The 18,574-nt window shown below is 38.2% G+C and overlaps 1 protein-coding gene across 3 annotated transcripts in view; it reads right to left on the bottom strand.

Annotated features, from left to right (window-relative positions):
- Positions 1-18,574, bottom strand: part of tbc1d31 (TBC1 domain family, member 31) — a 70,741-nt gene that overhangs the window by 13,121 nt on the left and 39,046 nt on the right. For all 3 annotated transcript variants that reach the window (XR_015756946.1, XM_043688667.2, XM_087986207.1), the window contains exons 4-13: positions 15,824-16,002; positions 12,506-12,657; positions 8,293-8,452; positions 7,432-7,632; positions 6,482-6,676; positions 4,531-4,610; positions 3,544-3,690; positions 2,534-2,667; positions 2,305-2,438; positions 1,409-1,588 (exon numbers count right to left, since the gene is read on the bottom strand). Coding sequence is in view for 2 of the 3 variants with exons in the window: in XM_043688667.2 (XP_043544602.2) it covers positions 1,409-1,588; positions 2,305-2,438; positions 2,534-2,667; positions 3,544-3,690; positions 4,531-4,610; positions 6,482-6,676; positions 7,432-7,632; positions 8,293-8,452; positions 12,506-12,657; positions 15,824-16,002 (1,562 nt within the window). In the remaining variant the exon portion in view is untranslated. The remainder of the gene's footprint in view (positions 1-1,408; positions 1,589-2,304; positions 2,439-2,533; positions 2,668-3,543; positions 3,691-4,530; positions 4,611-6,481; positions 6,677-7,431; positions 7,633-8,292; positions 8,453-12,505; positions 12,658-15,823; positions 16,003-18,574) is intronic.

Here is an 18,574-nt window from a genome sequence, read left to right as displayed (position 1 = left end):
CTACACATCCCTGAACACTATGGACAATATAGCATGCCAATTCATCTAACCTGCACATCCTTGGACTGTGGAAGGAAACCAGAGCGCCCGGAGGAAACCCACGCAGGGGGAAATGTGCAAACTCCACAGACAGTCGCCCGAGGCTGGATTCGAACATGGGTCGCTTGCGCTGTGAGGCAGCAGTGCTAACCACTGAGCCACCTTGCCGCCCCATGAGGTCTGGGACAAAGCTACATAGTTAGTGATAGTCACATTTCATGAATTTTTGAAGACTATTTCTCCCCACAGAAAGGATGCAGCAAAAGATAGCTAGGATTTTAAAGTACAGTGCATTCGCACAAGTTTAAATAAACGTAATGCAAGATCATCCAGATGCGTGTGAAATGTTGTTCTCCCACATATGTAAATAATCACAATTCATCAGCATTTTTAGCATTCAACAAACAATTCGCGTACACTGAGAGTTCGTGAATCTTTGATCTGTTTCTAGCTGTGAACATAGAGTTGAAGGGAGATGTTTTGATTTAACAGCAGATAGGAAATGGGAGATTTCAGGTTTGATTTAGACACACCTTTCACAACATGCCCTAGTTTCTTCTGCACTGACAGAAGCATAAAAATAGGACAGAGTTCAAATGGACATACTGTCGAAATAGAAATACTAATTTTTTTGAGTGTTAGATAAAATTACTCCCAAAGACTTTTTTTTGAGACTGAAAGTACCGACTCAGATATGCCTACCAAGGACTGCATGAATGTTAAATTGAAACAGGAAGTTAGGTCCAGCAACAAAACTCAATATTGTCATAAACTATTAGAAAAGCCAATTGCGCAGATTGAAACAAGCAAAAGCAAGGTTGGCATGTGCTGTTAAGTAACACATCTCAACACATAATAGCTTGCTCTGCTTCAGACGGACAGAAGGTATACATGTGCAAAGGAAAGAAATACCTGGTCAAGACCACAAAGCACTGCTAACCTTACAATACAATACTCGTCAGTGTGATATCTAAACCATGTCTCCAAAAGTGAGAAATGAGATGAGTTACAAGGGTGAATACTACCACTGAACCAGGGAAGGTATCACCAGCAGGGCTTAAACATGCAACAGGAAAGCAAGAGAAGAGACAATGGGAAGGAAGAAGACTATGAGGAATAAAAAAAAGAGAGAAAATGAGAAAGAGAGATAGAACGAGAGAATGAAACAAAAAAAGGAAGAAAATATAGTTGGCCTCTCTTAAAAGGTAACATTTTGGTAACAAAATAAAGACATACACTGTAAGAAAAATAATTTTCTTCATTAAATTCTCTGTTCTATCAAAAGAAAAAACACAAATGAGGCTCATATTTATCCCCATAAAATATGTAATCCTCCACAATTAATAATAATAAAATTAAACTTTTTTACCTCAAGGTCTTCTTTAATATTGCATTGGAGCAAAGGAGTTCGTGAACAAATTAAATAGGCTGCTACTGCCACCAGGAGGTAGGATGGGTGATTGGAGAACACATTATCAAATAGTTTAAGCCATTCCTCTCTCGTTAGCACTTCTGAGAAGAGTGTTTCCATTAGAGGCCAGGCATATAACTGTGGACAGAAACAAAATTATTGAATTGTAAAATAAAAGATCAGAAATGAACAGTCATTAGCATTAATTAAATACTAAAGTTCTGAAATTTGTGATATAAGTGCAAGGCAGAATTAAACACCCCGAGTTTGTTCTTTTGGGACCAAGGCAGATTTCAGAATTTCTGGACCTCCCTCTGTGACAATTAGCACACTGCATTACAAGCTACACCACATGCAGCGAGCTTGGAGATTAAAATGAAAGGAACACTTCTGGGACAATAAACAGAAAGCTGAGTCATTGAATTTACTACTGGGTCTTATTGTGAATTACAACAATAAGTTTTCATCTTTGTAACCTGAGTTTCAATCTAGAGTTATAAAATGAAAGCTTCCTCCCATGTAAGGACACAGTGAAATTAATTTGGAGGGAATCAACATAGATAATGCAATCTCACTGCAAAAAAAATCTTCTGCATTTAACAGTAAATTGTTGCCCCATTCTTGAGGCCATAGGAGCAGCTGATATAGGAATATCACATTGGTATTTTCTGGGGTTGGGGATTAATGGAATTTGGTAAAGGAGCCTTATTCTTTGGTCAAATATGCTGTGTGTGATTTAGGAATGCCCTGCTACCCATCAATTTCTGTATGGTTAACATTAAGAGTCACATTGAAAGCACAAAGATAACAAATACAAATTTGGTAATATAAGATAATGGAGATTAGTTTGCTACCTGTGTGGTTATGTTGTATTTCACCAAGTGATGCAGAAGTTCTTTATCATGATGAGCAAGAATATTCTCAATTATACTGAGGACATTTATTGGAGGATTTGGAAAGTACTCAAACCAGTGTTGACACCAATTTGCTAGAAAATAAATAAAGTTGAAAGATTAAGCCATTTATCCTCAACAGTAAAACATTTATTTTCACAAATCAAGGCTCTGTCCAATTCTTTCTTACTTATAATGGTAGCAACAACTTCAAATCCAATTAACTGGTTGTTTTGAAAAAGTTTGACAAACGGAAATGCTAGTAGTGGAAGATATGAGACCTCAGCGAAGATGGCTGACCAGTGAGCCATGGCTGACAGAACCCTGAAAAAATAAGGGATACAATACATTACTAAAATAAAATTTCACTTTATTTTCTTTTCATTCCATCTCTTTTTTTAGAGTGTCACCAATGAGGAGCAGGAGAATCGATGTTACGGGCATAAGCCCTTCATCAGGAATCGTCTATTCTCCTGCTCCTCGGATGCTGCCTGACCAACTGTCCTTTCCCAGCACCACACTCTTGGCTCTGATCTTCAGTATCAGCAGTCCTCATTTTCTCCTATAGTGTGACCAATCCCACATTCAAGCTTGCAAATGAGAAATGGCAATGTTACCATCAACAGCACTGTCTGTGACAGTGACATTTTTTGAGGGAAATATCAAATGGTTTATAATCCTGTGTTGATTGCTTCATTATGCAGACTCAATTTGAAATCTGTCAAATTGAATAGTGATACTAGTGCGATGCAAAGGAAAGTGTTTGAATCTCAGGGGAAAATGGTTAGATTGTAACTTGTTGGAGATAGTCATTGCCTGGGACTTACGTGGTAGGAATGTTACTTACAACATCAGTCCAAGCCTGGATATTGTCCAGGTTCTGCATATGGACACAGACTGCTTCAGAATCTGAGGAGTCGTGAATGGTCTTGCACAAATTGTTAGTTCACTCTGAGGACACATTTGGTGCTTGGTTATTATACCAAATCCTTGATACCAAACTTTCCCAGAATTGTCAAGGCTGCAATTTTTAACTCCAAATTCAAAACAGCGAACTTAAGTCTGATAACAGCTACAGAACCAAACCATGGATATGAAAAAGCATGCTGCCAGGAAATGCTCAGGTCAGCAAGTCAGGTACATAGTCACGTCAAAACCTTACCCAAATAACTTTGTAACTAGTTAAAGTTTGAAACACACCTTTGAAGGATTCTTAGAAGTTTTTGACTTTTAATAGGGTATCTTTCTTGAATTCCCATGTATGCAGCATGTATCCCTTTATCAGTGAGACTACTGAAAGCTGCATGGTTCTCAGGCAATTGCAATAAAGACCGCCAAATAAACATCCTATAATCCGAAGTCAAAGATGGAAAAGGAGTAGTTATTATTTTATACAAAAGATGGAATTTACAGCATCACATCGGACCAATTACCCCAAATGGTCCATGCTAAAGTGTATGCTCTTCACAAGCCTGTTCCCAGTCATTTTGATCTCACCCTAACACCCTCTTTTCCTTAGCCCCTAATAAACTTATCTAGCTTGCACTTAAATTCATCTGTCCTAGCCCCTTTGGCTGTTCCCTGTAATAGCACGTTCCCATTCTCTTTATCTGATTCAAGTTGTTTCTCCTGAATTCTGGATTAGATTTATTAGTGGATCTCATTGTTATATCTATATTTTCAGGGGCAAACTGTAAACATTGATATAAAATTCAGCATATGAATTTGCAAATATATAAAGTACATTCATATTTTGGTTGACTTCAATGCTGAAGTGATGACAACTGGCTTGAGTTGCCTAGATTAGGGAAGTGTATAATCAAGCAGCATTCTCACTTTGGATAACCGTCTCCCAACTCCCAGTGGTAAGTGTACATGTGCAGATATTGCTCAAGGACCAATTTAGATATGGCTACACGTTGCCTCTGAACAAAATGACCCACAAGCACTCATTCCATTTACGATCATTTTAAAGCAATTCAATGTTTCATCAAGCCCTGAACAAACTGAATACGGAAGTGTCTGAAGGGTGAAGGTTGAGGACTTACGAGAGAAGCAACTAACAACAAGAGCATTACATCAGACTGTTTGGATTCCTCTTTAATACAATCTAATTATTAGATAGATGTTTAAAATCGATTTAGTTACTAAGAGTTGTAGGCATTTTCAAAAGTTTCAATGACGTACCTGTATTTCTCTGGATATTCTCCAAATTCTTTCAGCAAGGCCTGTAGCCGTTTTTTATTTAGACCAGCTGGGAGTACATTCTAAAATATTATGAAGAGAACAATAAATCACCAACTATTTCTCTTCTTCAAACTAGGTAATATGTTACATCACTAAGTTAGAATATTTCAGCATTTGGTGTTAACTATTCATGATGTAATGTCAAGGTTTTAAAAAATTGAGGTGGAAAATGGAAACTCTTAAGTTCTGATGCATTTTAGCTGTTGTAAAATCAGAATAAGAAAACAGTCAGTTCTGATGTAACACAATAGTTCCATCTCATGTGATCTCGCACTATAAGAAAATCCCGCAATAGTCGCATTATTTAAACTAATGGGACCGGAATCAAGTTATAACCAACACAGGTAATGGAAATTTGCATTCTACAAATAACATCTAAATTCTTCAATTGCGTTAAAGCCAATTTGCATCGGAGAAACACATGTTATAGCAGAACCAACTGTACATGGAATGTCTGAAAGTTTTAGCAGGCATATGTATGCATGACGGTGAATTGCTTAAACCAGACAAGTCCTGGATTAAACCCCTACTATGTGTCTAATTATCTGACCTCAGCTCGGCTTTGATTGTATACTTACAAATGATATCTAATTTGTTTTTAATTCATTCACGGGATGAGGGCATCAGCAGCATTTATTGCCCATCCTTAATTGCCCACCGGGCAGTTAAGAGTTAACTACATTGCTGTGGGTCTGGAATCATATGGAGGCCAGACCAGGTAAGGTTTGAGTTTCCTTCTCTGAAGGACATTAGTGAACCAGATGTTTTTTTCTGACAATCAACAATGGATTCATGGTCATCATTAGATTCTTAATTCCAGATATTTATTGAATTCAAATTCCACCATTTGCAGTGGCGGGATTCAAACCCAGGTCCTCAGAATGTTATCTGGGTCTCTGGATTAATAGTCCAGTGATAATATCACTAGGCCATTGCCTCCCCAGTAATAATCAATCTTAGCATCTTACGAGGTGAAAGGGAAAAAAGCAGTTGTAGTTCAATGGCATTGTTCATTACCTCAGGCCATCCTAAAGTGTGTTCTAGCCAATGATGGACTTAAATATAGTCCCTGCTGCCATGTAGAAAACACACCAGGCAATTCACACACAGCAAGATTCCACAAAGAGCAATGTAATACAGACGTTGGTTGAGGAATAAATATTGGTTCGGACACTGGGAAGAACATCCCAGCTCTTCTTCAAAATAATGCTGTGAGATCTTTTCCCTCCAACAGAGAGGGCAACTGGATCCCAGATTTCACATCTATTCCAAATGATTCCACCTCCAACAGTGCAGCAGACCCTTACTGCATTAAGCATTGGCCTGGATTACATGCTTAAATCCCTAGAGTATGACTTAAATATGTAACCATCAAATTCAAAAGTCATAGTGGAACCCACAGAGCCACAGTTGCTGTTCGGTTTACACGAAGATGCCTAATCTCTGTTGTAAAGATGAGCAGCAATGATTGGCTTCAGTACATTGGACTTGGGCAAGCCAGATGAACAGAGAACATTTGCCACCTAGTGATGCCACCTGTAAATGCATTTAAATGATTACTGGGAGACACAGTTTGTGACTTTCACTGTCAGAATCTCTGTGAAGAATAGCCATTCTCAGCAACATAGAATAGAGTACTCAGCATCAGGAAGTCATATTTTTAAAATAGTCAGTGTCAAGATGTAAAAAAGAAAATAAATCAAATTAAATTCTTCACCTTTAGAACAGTAAACCTTTCCTAGAAATGTCAACACTCTAGACTTTCAAACAATTTACTTTAGTTATGGATTAATTTGTCCAAAATCAACGATCAGGGTGCAGTGCTTTAAAAACAATCTTTTGTAAAAAAGAATGGACTTGTTTCAAAACTCCCATGACTCTGCTTTCCAACCTCTTTGTCGTCTGTAATTTTGTCAGATGGTTTTAACACCCTGGTTTGGATTTTCTTTCCAGTTGATTTTCCTCTCAAAGGTCTTCCAACTTTTCCAGATGCCACTCTTAGTTTCAAACCAGAAACATGATTCTGGTTTTGAGAATCCTTGGTCTTCTCACTATCTCCCACTACTTTAACCAGTGGAGGAGGAGGCTGGAAGAAACAAAGAAAATTGATGTGAGACAGTAAAGCTTCCTTCACTATTAATGTTTTCTCCCTGAAGTGACACAGATGTTAATCAATGTCACAATCTGAAAGAAGTGTTGACTCCATCACAGTTGCTGTATTCGAAGCAAGGTGGTGTTTAGAACTGTATTATCTGAGAGAGAGAATTGCATGATCAGACTTGATAAAGTCTAGTTATTAAAGATTATCATTCTTTAAATGTACTGTACCTGCAGAACAGGCAAGGGAGGTGCAATAAATGCTAAGAAGTGGATAGAGTACACTGAACAACACACATTTTTAATAATAAAGTGATCCAGCATTGTATTTTAAAGAGCCACGGACATTATTCAAACTGAGACAATAATCAATTTCAACTTCAAATATAACCTTGCAGAGTAAGATTTTGACAAGGTTAAAAATAAATTGTGTACATAAAGCAAATCCATAGAACATTCCAAAATACTTCACGTAACTAAACTGAAGTCAAATGTATGAAGATTCTCTGTATTAAACTATGAATTTATAACTATGACACTAAACTGCAGTAGCATTTGTGAAAGTCAGAGAGAAAACACAGTTCAACATTTTATTAAATCTCAGTAATAGTAAATCACACTGCCAATCTTACAGTATTTTTACCCTGGCATGTAAACAAAACATTAAATTGTTACTGGAATTCACAATGTCATTTTACTTTTATATTTAGTTCATTAACATTGCATCAATAAACTGCTGAATACCTTGTTTAATTCCCGTGATAAAGCCTTAACACTATAAATGTTAATGCTGCCATCCTCCAGGACTGCTGCAATGTAATGTCCATTTGAACTGATTGCCACGGTGTTAATTCCATTATCAAGGCTTCCAATGTCAAAAAGCAGTTTACAGGTCTGGATATTGATAAATCTCATGATGCCATCCTGACTCAAGACTCCAATGACCTGCAACATTGGTAAAATTCATTATTTGCAACAAGAAAAATTAATCAAACAGCAATAATATATCAATGGATCTGCGATGCTATTTAAAAAACCACATTATGTGTGCATTAAATGATCAAAACTTCATTGCTCAAGTTATTCAAATCAGTGAAGTTTAAAACCCAGAATCTACAGTGATCCTGAGCAGTGCCAACCTAACCACATCAAAGTTAATAACAAGGTTTCTACCTCCACTGTCCTACCTGTAACAATATTTTGCCAATGGTCACCTCTGAATAGACCATTTCCAAATTGGCTTGCATTGATTAGAACTTGTGACCCTCTGCCCTACCATTATAGTCTAGACTGAAGTACATTAGTGCTCCAGATTTGCCTTTTTTCCTCTCTCTGCTGACTATTTAAATGAGCTGGGTTTTCTACCCATTCACAATCACTGATAGCAAGTACGGGACCTATATTATCTCTTTTTTGGTTTTTCATCATCACTCAGTCTTAAGGTACTTGCAATCAACCTCTAACCTTGGCTCTTCTTTGCATCATATTCTGATGGTTAAAAATGGACTTAGTACTTTCAATAGTGCACAAAGTTGATGTGATATCCTCCATCCAGTATTCCATTTTGGCCATTGATGCAAACAATCAACTGCTCCTCATACTCACTTGGCTTGATCCACCATCAAAACTGTCAGGCAGAAATTCCAGATGTCGAATAGTTCGCACTTTAGGAGGCATCTGAATGATCCGCTGAAGTTGCCTGGCATTCAAGCACCAGAGGTGAAGAAAGTTTGATTTTCCTCCTGCTATAAGAGCACGACCATCCCTGTAAGTATTAAAATTTTGAAACAAGTCCTGAATTGTAAGTTTATCTGTATATTTACAGGGTTCAGATTGCACCCACTTAGAACTTGCATTCTCCCGTTATCCATCACCTTCAGTACTTGCTGACCCACCCTAGCTTGCTGTTAAACCATATCTTAATTCTCAACCTTGTTTTTAAATTCCTCAATGTCTCCCGAGCTCAGCAAACTCCCAAAATGTTTGCAACCCTCCAAAATTGGCCTTTTGGGCATTACCAATTTTTATTGCTCTATCACTGATGTGGCTTCAGTTACTTGTGATTTAAGCTTTGGAAATCCCTTGCAAAACCTCTCAGGTTTTGTTTTTTCCTTAGAACTAAAGCCTGATATGTCCCGACATCTCCTCATCTAGGTTTGTATCAAATTTTGTTTAGTAACACTCTTGAGAAGCAGATTAGGATGTTTAACTATATTAAAAGCAAAGTTAAATATCACACAACACCGGGTTATAAACCAACAGGTTTATTTGGAGGCACTAGCTTTTCGAGCGCTGCTCCTTCATCAAGTGGTTGTCTCTGGTTGTCAGGTGTTATTAAAAGCAGTGCTGCATATAAATCCAACATGTTGCAGTTGAAGGAGTCAGGAGGTAGTCGTGTGAGGAATATTAACCATGCTTCACCACTGCCCTCCCATCTTACAGCTGAACAGACTACACCCATTAAAGGATCTGACTTGTTAAAACGGTCGCTTAGCCAAAGTACCTAAGGGGATCGAGTAACTATGATAGGGAGAAGATAAAATCAGAAGTAATGATATTACAGCTGAATAAAGGCATCTGCAGAGGCAAAAGGGAGGAGCTGAGTAGAATCGACTGGGAGAGGAGCCTAGCAGGGAAGACAGTGGAACAGCAATGGCAGGAGTTTCTGAAGTAATTCAGAAGACAGAGCAAAGATTCATCCCAAGGTAAAAGAAGCATGGCATAGGGAAGGCGAGGCATCCACGACTGACGAGAGAAGTCAGGGAGGAAGAAGATTAAATATGAGGGTAAGTTAGCCAGTAATATAAAGGAAGACTGTAAGAGTTTCTTCAGATATATAAAGGGCAAAAGTGGACATTAGGCTGCTGGAAAATGATGCTAGAGAGATAGTAGTGGAGAGTAAGGAATTGGCTGAGGAACTGAATAATTATTTGGCATCAGTCTTCACGGTAGAAGACACAAATAATATCCCAAAAATTCAAGAGTGTGAGGCGGTAGAGCTGAGTATGGTGGCCATCACCAAGGAGAAGGTGCTATAAAAACTGAATGGCCTTAAAGTGGACCATCTGAACCAGATGGTCTACACACCAGAATCCTAAGGAAAATAGCTGAAGAGATAGCGGAGGCATTAGTGGAGACTTTTCATGAATCACTAGAATCAGGGAGGGTCCCAGATGACTGGAAAATCACTAACATGACACCCTTGTTTAAAAAGGGAGTAAGGCCAAAGACAGAAAATTACAGATCCACTAGCCTAACCTCGGTCATGGATAAGATTCTGGAATCCATTGTTAAGGATGCGATTTCTGAATACTTGGAAGTGTATGGTAAAATAGGGCAAAATCAGCATGGTTTCATCAAGGGGAGGTCCTGCCTGACAAATCTGCTAGAACTCTTTGAGGAAGTAACATGCAGGTTAGACCAAGAAGAACCAATGTAGGTTATCTACCTGGATTTCAAGAACGTCTCTGACAAGGTGCCGCACAGGAGGTTACTGAGTAAGGTAAGGGCCCATGGTGTCAGAGGCAAGGTATTAGTAGGAATAGCAGCTTGGCTGTCTGGCAGAAAGCAGGGAGTGAGGATAAAAGGGTCCTTCTCAGGAATGGCAGCCGGTGAGAAGTGCTGTTCTGCAAGGCTCAGTGTGGGGACCACAACCTTTCACTTTATACGTTAACGAACTAGATGAAGGAACTGAGGGCATTCTGCATAAGTTTGCAGATGATACAAAGATAGGTAGAGAGACAGGTATCATTGAAGAGGTGGGGAGGCTGCAGAAGGATTTGGACAGGTTGGGGAAGTTGGCAAAGAAGTGGCAGATGGAATACAATGTGGGAAATGTGATGTCATGCACTTTGATAGGAAGAATAGAGGCATGGATTATTTTCTAAATGGGAGAAAATTCATAAGTACGAAGTGCAAAGAGACTTGGGAGTTCTAGTCCTGGATTCTCTCAAGGTAAATCTGCAGGTTGAGTCACTAGTTAGGAAGGCAAATGCAATGATTTTGAGATGACTTGAATATAAAAGCAGGGATGTACTTCTGAAGCTCTATAAGGCTCTGGTCAGACCACATTTGGAGTATTGTGTGCAGTTTTGGACCCCTTTTCTCAGGAAGAATGTATTGGTCCTGGAGCATGTTCAGAGGAGGTTCCCGAGAATGGTCCCATTCTCGGGAACCTCCCATGAAAAGCTTAACATGTGAAGAATGTTTGAGGACTCTGGGCTTAAACTCATTGGAGTTTAGAAGGATGAGGGGGGGGGGGGGGTTCTAATTGAAACATACAGAATACGGAGACCTGGACAGAGTAGATTTTGGGAAGATGTTTCCATTGACAGGAGAGACTAAAACCCAAGAGCACAGCCTTAGAGTTAATAGAAGACCTTTGAGAACGGAGAGAAGGAGAAACGTCTTCAGCCAGAGTGGCGAATCTATGGAATTCATTGCCACAGACGTCTGTGGAGGCCAGATAGGTTCTGAGTATCAAAGGGATCAAGGGTTATGGGGAAAAAGCGGGAGAATGGGGTTGAGAAACTTACCAGCCATGACTGAAGGTGGAGCAGACTTGATGTGCTGAATGGCCTAATTTCTGCTCCTATTTCTTACGCAGGCATGATTAACTCTTTACATTTAAAGTTACCACCATCATGCTATCATAATAGTGATTAGCATATACATCAGCAAGGAATCATGTGCTTTGAACAGGGGAGAGAGAAAATAAAAACTAAAAAGATTAACTAGTAGGTTTATCTTGTATTTAATGAAGCATAATAAAGCATTTTTGAAAAAGGATTAACTAATAGGTTTATCTTGCATTTAATAAAGCATAGTACTCCTCAAAATTATAATATTCTTTCAAAAAGGTATTTAAAAATTACCCAGTTGAACACGATTTGTCTTTAAACTACAGAATTTATGAAACTGTGCTCCAAAACTGAGGAAACGCACTGGCAAGCTGTAAACATATCTAAAACAATATCATTCAATAATGAAGTCAAACTCATGGTAAGTTTTGTTTGGGTAAATAAGGAGAAATTGTTCCTGCTAGCAGGAGACTTTGTAACCAGAAAACACAGAATTATTCTTTAGATTACTTCGGCCCAACAAGTCCACACCGACCCGCCGAAGCGCACCCACCCAGACCCATTCCCCTACATTTACCCCTGCACCTAACACTACGGGCAATTTAGCATGGCCAATTCACCTAACCTGCACATGTTTGGACTGTGGGAGGAAACCGGAACACCCGGAGGAAACCCATGCAGACATGGGGAGAACGTGCAAACTCCACACAGTCAGTCGTCTGAGGCAGGAATTGAACCCGGGTCTCTGGCGCTGTGAGGCAGCAGTGCTAACCACTGTGCCAATTAACTTCAAAGGGGAAATTAGAATATTTTGTACGTAGTGAACTGTTATTCTTTCTTAAAAGGCTGACCGAATACATGACAAAAGATGATTAACGAGTTGCATGGGACTGAAAATGGGAGATTTTGCAATGCTTCAGTAAATAGTAGGGAAATGGTACTGTTGGAAAGCTCTTTCAATGAGGCAGCATAGTATTACAAAATACAGGAATAGAATTAGGCCATTTGGCCCTTCGAGTCTGCTTTGGTCATGGCCAATATATTTCTCAACACATTCTCCTGCTATCTCCCCATTACCCTTGATTCCTAACTATTCAAAATTCTATCTACTTCTGTTTTAAAGACACTGAATGACTCAGCCTCCACAGCTTTCTACAGCAATGAGTTCCACAGATTCCAAAAACAAGGACTGCATTTATCTTAAAATTGGTCACATCAAAATCTAGTAAATATCCTACCTAGAAACAGCAAAAGCTCTATAATTGATCCGGGATTCATCTTCGGGTACAGGTAATTGGTACTTGCAATGGAGAGTGTCACTTTCCCAGGCAAAGATAGAACCGTCCTTAAAGCAACTGATGATTGTATTACTTAGTGGAAGGAAATAAACCTGGATTTGAAAAGGAAGAACTGTTACCATGCACTTCTGAAACTGGGTAACAGACTACTCCTTCAATGAATAAATGTAGAAAAGGAGTAGAATATTTAACTCATTGAGCCTGTTCTGCCATTCAATGAGATCACTGTTAATCTGCAAACTAATTCCATAAACCCATTCTGCACCATATCCTTAATACCTTTGACAGATTTTCTGTTAGCCAATCTCAGACATAAAGTTAACAACTGACCTAGCGTAAATGCAATTTATGGAACAAAGATTCAAACTTATAAATGCCCCATTGTCGAATATATGTAAGGCAAGGATAGATGTGTTTTTAGCCTCTTGTGGATCAAGTGTCACAGAAAGTGGAACTGAAGTTCAAGAGTAGCTATGATTGTTGTGAATAGCAGAGAAGCTCAATCAGCTATATACTCTACTCCTGCTTCTATTTTGTGCCCTCTTGTTTTAGCATACTGTGTGTAGAGATGTTTCCTACTTTTGTTACTGAAAGACCAGGCTTGAATTTTTATGTGATTAAATCGTGTTCTCTCATTCTAGTCTCTTGAGCCAGTAAAAATAAATAAGACAGAGAGAAAATATCTGTTGCTCTTAATAGTTTCAAATTTTCAATCAAATTCTCATTCTATATGCACACCATGCAAAGATCAGTATATCCTTCTTACAGCATGCTGCCCAGAACTGCTCATGTACTTCTGACTTTAATGCCAGGTAAAAATACCGCTGTGCTCTCTTACCTTGGTGTAAAAACTAATTTTGAAACAGATGCAAAACATATTTCAACTGAAACTTAAGGTATTTACAAAAGTATAACAAAATAAGACAAAACTTCAGAGCAATCCTCAGTCACACTACTAAGCAATCTAATAACATGAATTATTATGCAATTGTAGTATATATAATTTCACATATATATACACACACCTTATGCATGGTCTGTAAGGATTATTTAATTGAAGCCTGATGACCTCAGTTTGCCATCAGCATACAGTAGATCAAATCACAACTACCTTAAATTGGTAATGATATGGAATAAAGGGAAACTTTTTATGTAAAGAGGCAGGTTAAGTCTTTCTCTGCAGTTTGAAAAGGCACTATCTGGATTTGTAAAGTTTTGTAAGGAGCTGCCCTCGGCTCCATATTATTTCTAAAATGATATAGATCAACATCCTTGTAACAAATGAATTTCATACTGTTAATGGCATTTATTGAAGGTAACACACATCTGAAGAGAGTGGATGGATTAAAGAATGAGTGGTAAAGTTTAATGTAGATGAATACATAACATTTAGAAGAGAAAAAAAAAAGAACAGAATATTAGAGTTATTGGAGTCAAAAAGTAATCATAGAGATGGAGGAGAAGATTCAATTAATATATTCTAGATGAGACGAGAGGTTTCTTTAATCTGCTTAGAACTAGGATATAAAAATAGACTTCCAGCTACAAATCAAAACAATCAAGTTTATAATAAATACAATTAAAGTTATAAAGAAAAGCATTTAGCAATCATTATTTCTTAACATCACTAATCTGGTCACAGCACTCTATGAGGCAACTATTTGCAGCATTGTGAGCTCATTTGATGATCGATTGATGAAAACAACTGAGCTGGTATGTAATTAAAAGTGCAAAGTGGGAAAGTTATAGATTATCACAAATAAAAAATAACATAACCAGCAAAAAAAAGGTGGAAATAATGGATAAGGATGAAAAAAGAAACCAGGACTTCTATGCTAAAATATACTTCCTTTTTAGATGTAGATTAACTCCAACGAACATCACCTTAGAAAAAATGGCTGTTTCAAGGATTTCAGATAAACATTTGCATGAGTGCTATGGGAATATGTTGATGTATGTTTCTGGAATAAACTTTGCAGTGACAGCAGGATCATGTTATTCACGAGAAAAAGATAACTGGGGCTTTCTTGTTGAAAGAACACTTGAGGATTTATGTTAGTTGTGGTTGCCAAGAACTCTATGTTGCATCCTATCAACACCATGTGTAGAATATATTAGATGGTTGTGCAATATCACCAAATGTTAAGGCTTGTCTCCAAAAAACTTTATTTTTTTTAAAACTGCTTTATCTCCCAACCAAATGCTACTGTGTTTTAAAAAATTGCTTGTAAATCAGTTATGTCATATTTTCCAGGAGGAGCTTTTATGCAGATTTCTGAGTTAATGCACAGTTTATGTTGTAGTTTATTGAGGAACAAATGTAGACCAGAAATTATTGCAAGATCTTCTTTTTTTCTTGCACAACTTTTCAACCACAAATATAACAATGTGCATTGTGATTTCCAAGGTGAAGCCTGACTAGGGATGTAAAATGGCCACAAAGAAATACAGATAGGTTAAGTGAGTGGGCAAAGATCTAACAAATGAAACATAATGTGGCAAAATATGAACTTTGGAAGGAAGTGTTGAAAAAAGAATATGATCTAAATGGTAAGAGATTACAGAGCTCTGAGATGCATCTTTTGGGAAAAGTTATTATGCAGGCACAGCAAGTAATTAGAGAAAGCCAATCCATGTGGAGTAATCAGAGTGGATAAAGAGTGGAACGGGAAAAAGCACAGCCCGTCAAGCAGCATCAGCAGAGGAGGGCAGTCGGCATTTCAGGTCAGAACCTTTCATCAGAACTGGTGGGGGGCAAGGGGGCTGCAAAATAAAAACAGGTAGGGGGTGGGGCTGGGGGAAAGGTGAGTGGGATGGTGATAGGTGGATGCAGGTAGGAGGTGGCTGTGACTGGACTGTGGGAAGGGTGGAGCGTTAGGTGGGAAGGAAGTTGGACAGGTAGGGTGAGGTTAAGAGGATGGGGTGGAGATTTGGAAGCTGGTGAATTCTACATTAAGGCCGTATGGTTGTAAGCTCCTGAGGCGGAAGATGAGGTGTTCTTCCTGCTACTTGCGTGTGGCCTCATGTTAATGGTGGCCCAGGATGGACATGTTGTCAGGGGAGTGGGAGGGGGAGTTCAAATAGATGGCAACCAGAAGGTGGGGTTGACTGGAGTGTATGGATCATAAGTACTCCCTGAACCAGAATGAGAAAACGTCCTCTGGGTTTCATGCATCATGTGGCAGACACAACGATAAATGTTATGGAACTTGTTAGCTCAAAAATGCAATCGTTTCTATTTTAAGATTATTTACTAACCTTCTGAATGCCGACTGACAAGTGTACATTCAATTTCCTTTTTCGTTGGAAGGTGTCCAAGTCCCAGAGTTGTGCTGTATCAGATGATGTAGTGATAGCATATCTTCCAGATCCATGAACAGAAATGGATGAAACCGCAGACTCATGACCCCTCATCCAACTCACAAGCTCTTTGCTTTCTGCCCATTAAACAGAAGAGTTCAAAACACTAGTTGGTTTTTCACAAATTTCAAAAGTCCTTCATCATTGTGCATCTGCCACAAAGACCTTCACAAGTCATTTCATGTCAACTTGCTGATTTCAAGTTTGACAACAATACCAGCAGTTAACTGAAAACAAACTGTTACCCAAAGTGACACAAACCCAAATTATAACTAATTAAGGCAGCAATTTACTGAGAACCAATTATCTGTTTAAAAACAAGTGAAATTCATACTCTTGCAGTCGCTTGAGTATGAGAAGTCTATAATGAAGAGCAAAACAAATTGTGGTGTGTATTTATTTGGCTAAGATTGTACTACAACCTATTTAAATGACAATTGTTTCGTGACAGTCTACTACAGTATTCGTCTAATAAATGGAACAACTTTATTGAAATATTTTATTTCCCTCACATCATCTTCATGTATACTAACAACATTCAGCTCTACATCACTACCACTTTTTTGACTCATTCACATTTGCAAAGTTAATAAACTATTTATCTGATAACTAGTACTGGATAGCAAAATTACATCTAATGTAAAACTGATAAAACTTAAATCACGGCTTTTGGTTCCCACCCAAACTGTTTCCAACCCACCAATTCCATCCCTCTTTCTGGCAATGGTCTGAGCCTGTATATTTACAGCCATGACATGACATTTGACTCCAAGACGAAGCTATGTTAATGCTGTCACTAAAACAGCCTGTTTCTACCTCTAGAACATATTCCAACTTTGTCTAAGCTCTGCTGAGAAATCCTTCACTGTCACTCAACTTGACTATTTCAGTGCACTCCAGTCTGGTCACTGCATTTTATTCTCTGTAAACGTGAAGTATGCTTTATTTCCACAGAGTACTGTTTCCCTATTACCCATGTGCTCAGAGTCAAGCAACATTTTTAATATTCTCAAATATGTTTTCAAATCCCCCAATGGACTTGGCCTTCCCTGTTTGTGCATTCTCCTCAAACAATACAACTCTCTGAAATATCTGTGCTCCTTTAATGCATTTCCAATTATAATTGCTCCACCACTGTTGGCAGTGCGTTTAGTTGCTTAGGCCCCCAACTCAGAAAAATCCTCCCCAAACCTCTCTGTCTCTCCACCTTATTTTCCTCCTTGAAACATTCTTGTGTCTTTGGTCTTGTGGTCTAACATTTCATGTAGTTCAGTGCCACATTTGTTTTATAACGCTCCTGTGATCACATTAGAATGTTTTATTATTTTAAGGGTGCTATGTAAATCTAAATTGTTTTCGTATCTTTAAGTGCTGTGATATAATTCCGTGAGTGCTGTTTATCTTCTGTCACCTTACCCCAATGATCAAATTTACAGGTAAGCCTCGACAGTGAATGTTGAATACTGCACAAGCAAAAGGAGAAAAAGAGCTGAACCCTTCAATGGACATTGGCATCAATGTGCTTCCAGCAAACATTCAAATCCAAAAACAACCACTCCCTCCATCACTGATTCTCAGTAGCAAGTGTGTATTACCTACAAGTTGCACTTCAGCAATTCACCAAAGATCCTGAGACAGCACATTCCAAACCCATGGCTACTTCCATCCAGAAGGATGAGGGCAGCAGATAATTGGGACCATCACCACCTGCCATTCCCTTCCAAGCCATTCACCATCCTGATTCAAAAATATGTCTCCATTCCTTCACTGGGTTAAAATGCTGAAATACCCTCCCTGAAAGCATTGTGGGTCAACTTACTGCATATGGCCTGCAGCATCTCAAGAAGGCAACTCACCATCACCAACTAGGTACAATAATAAATGCTAGCCAGTGATACCCACATCTCACGAGCGAATTAAAAAGTCCCTCAACATTGGTATGAATTAAATTCTGATTCTACCGTGTCACTACCTACCACCCACACACCAAAGTTGGGCTTTCAAAGACAGTTGTAAAAACCCATCATTGCCTAGTTATGATCTAGCTAACTCAGTACAAACCAGAAAATCAATATATCTATATACTTCTGGTTCAGAAAATTTATCTAATGAGTTGTAATGAAATGCATAAATTAACTATGAACTACTTGAAGCTTTACAGAAAAAGGTACAATTTTTATTTCCTGAGGACACTAAGATGGTTTTCAAGGGCTTTTTTTTTATTTTCAGGAAAATTAAAAAAATTAATCAGTATTATCAACAAATATCAACTCCATTAAACCTAAAGATACATACACAAAGAAAGTGTAATTCCTTAGACATTTAAATTGGAACATGACAACAGGCAAAAGTTAACAACTGATTTTTATTTTCAAAATAATTGATACATACACTTACACACAAAAAAACCCAAGACTCTTAATACACCATCTACAAACCGATGCGTTCATAGTATAGTGTTTCTACGAAAAAATGCACAAAGCTGAAGATTAATGCAGGCACAGGAGACAATAGAATATTGGGAAAAAACAATCCAAAAACTCAGAATATTAGTCTGGGATCATGGGTTCCACTGCAGCCAATGACATTTACATTCAATTAACAATTCTGGAATTGAAAATTAATCTCAGTAACATTGATCATGAAAAT

This window comes from Chiloscyllium plagiosum, unplaced genomic scaffold, assembly GCF_037043375.1.
Source record: "Chiloscyllium plagiosum isolate Xiang-an unplaced genomic scaffold, Cpla_swu_hap1 HiC_scaffold_4, whole genome shotgun sequence".
NCBI classification, from domain to species: domain Eukaryota; kingdom Metazoa; phylum Chordata; class Chondrichthyes; order Orectolobiformes; family Hemiscylliidae; genus Chiloscyllium; species Chiloscyllium plagiosum.
Note: the sequence above shows the minus strand (reverse complement) of the source record. Positions and strands in the feature narration are given on the sequence as shown.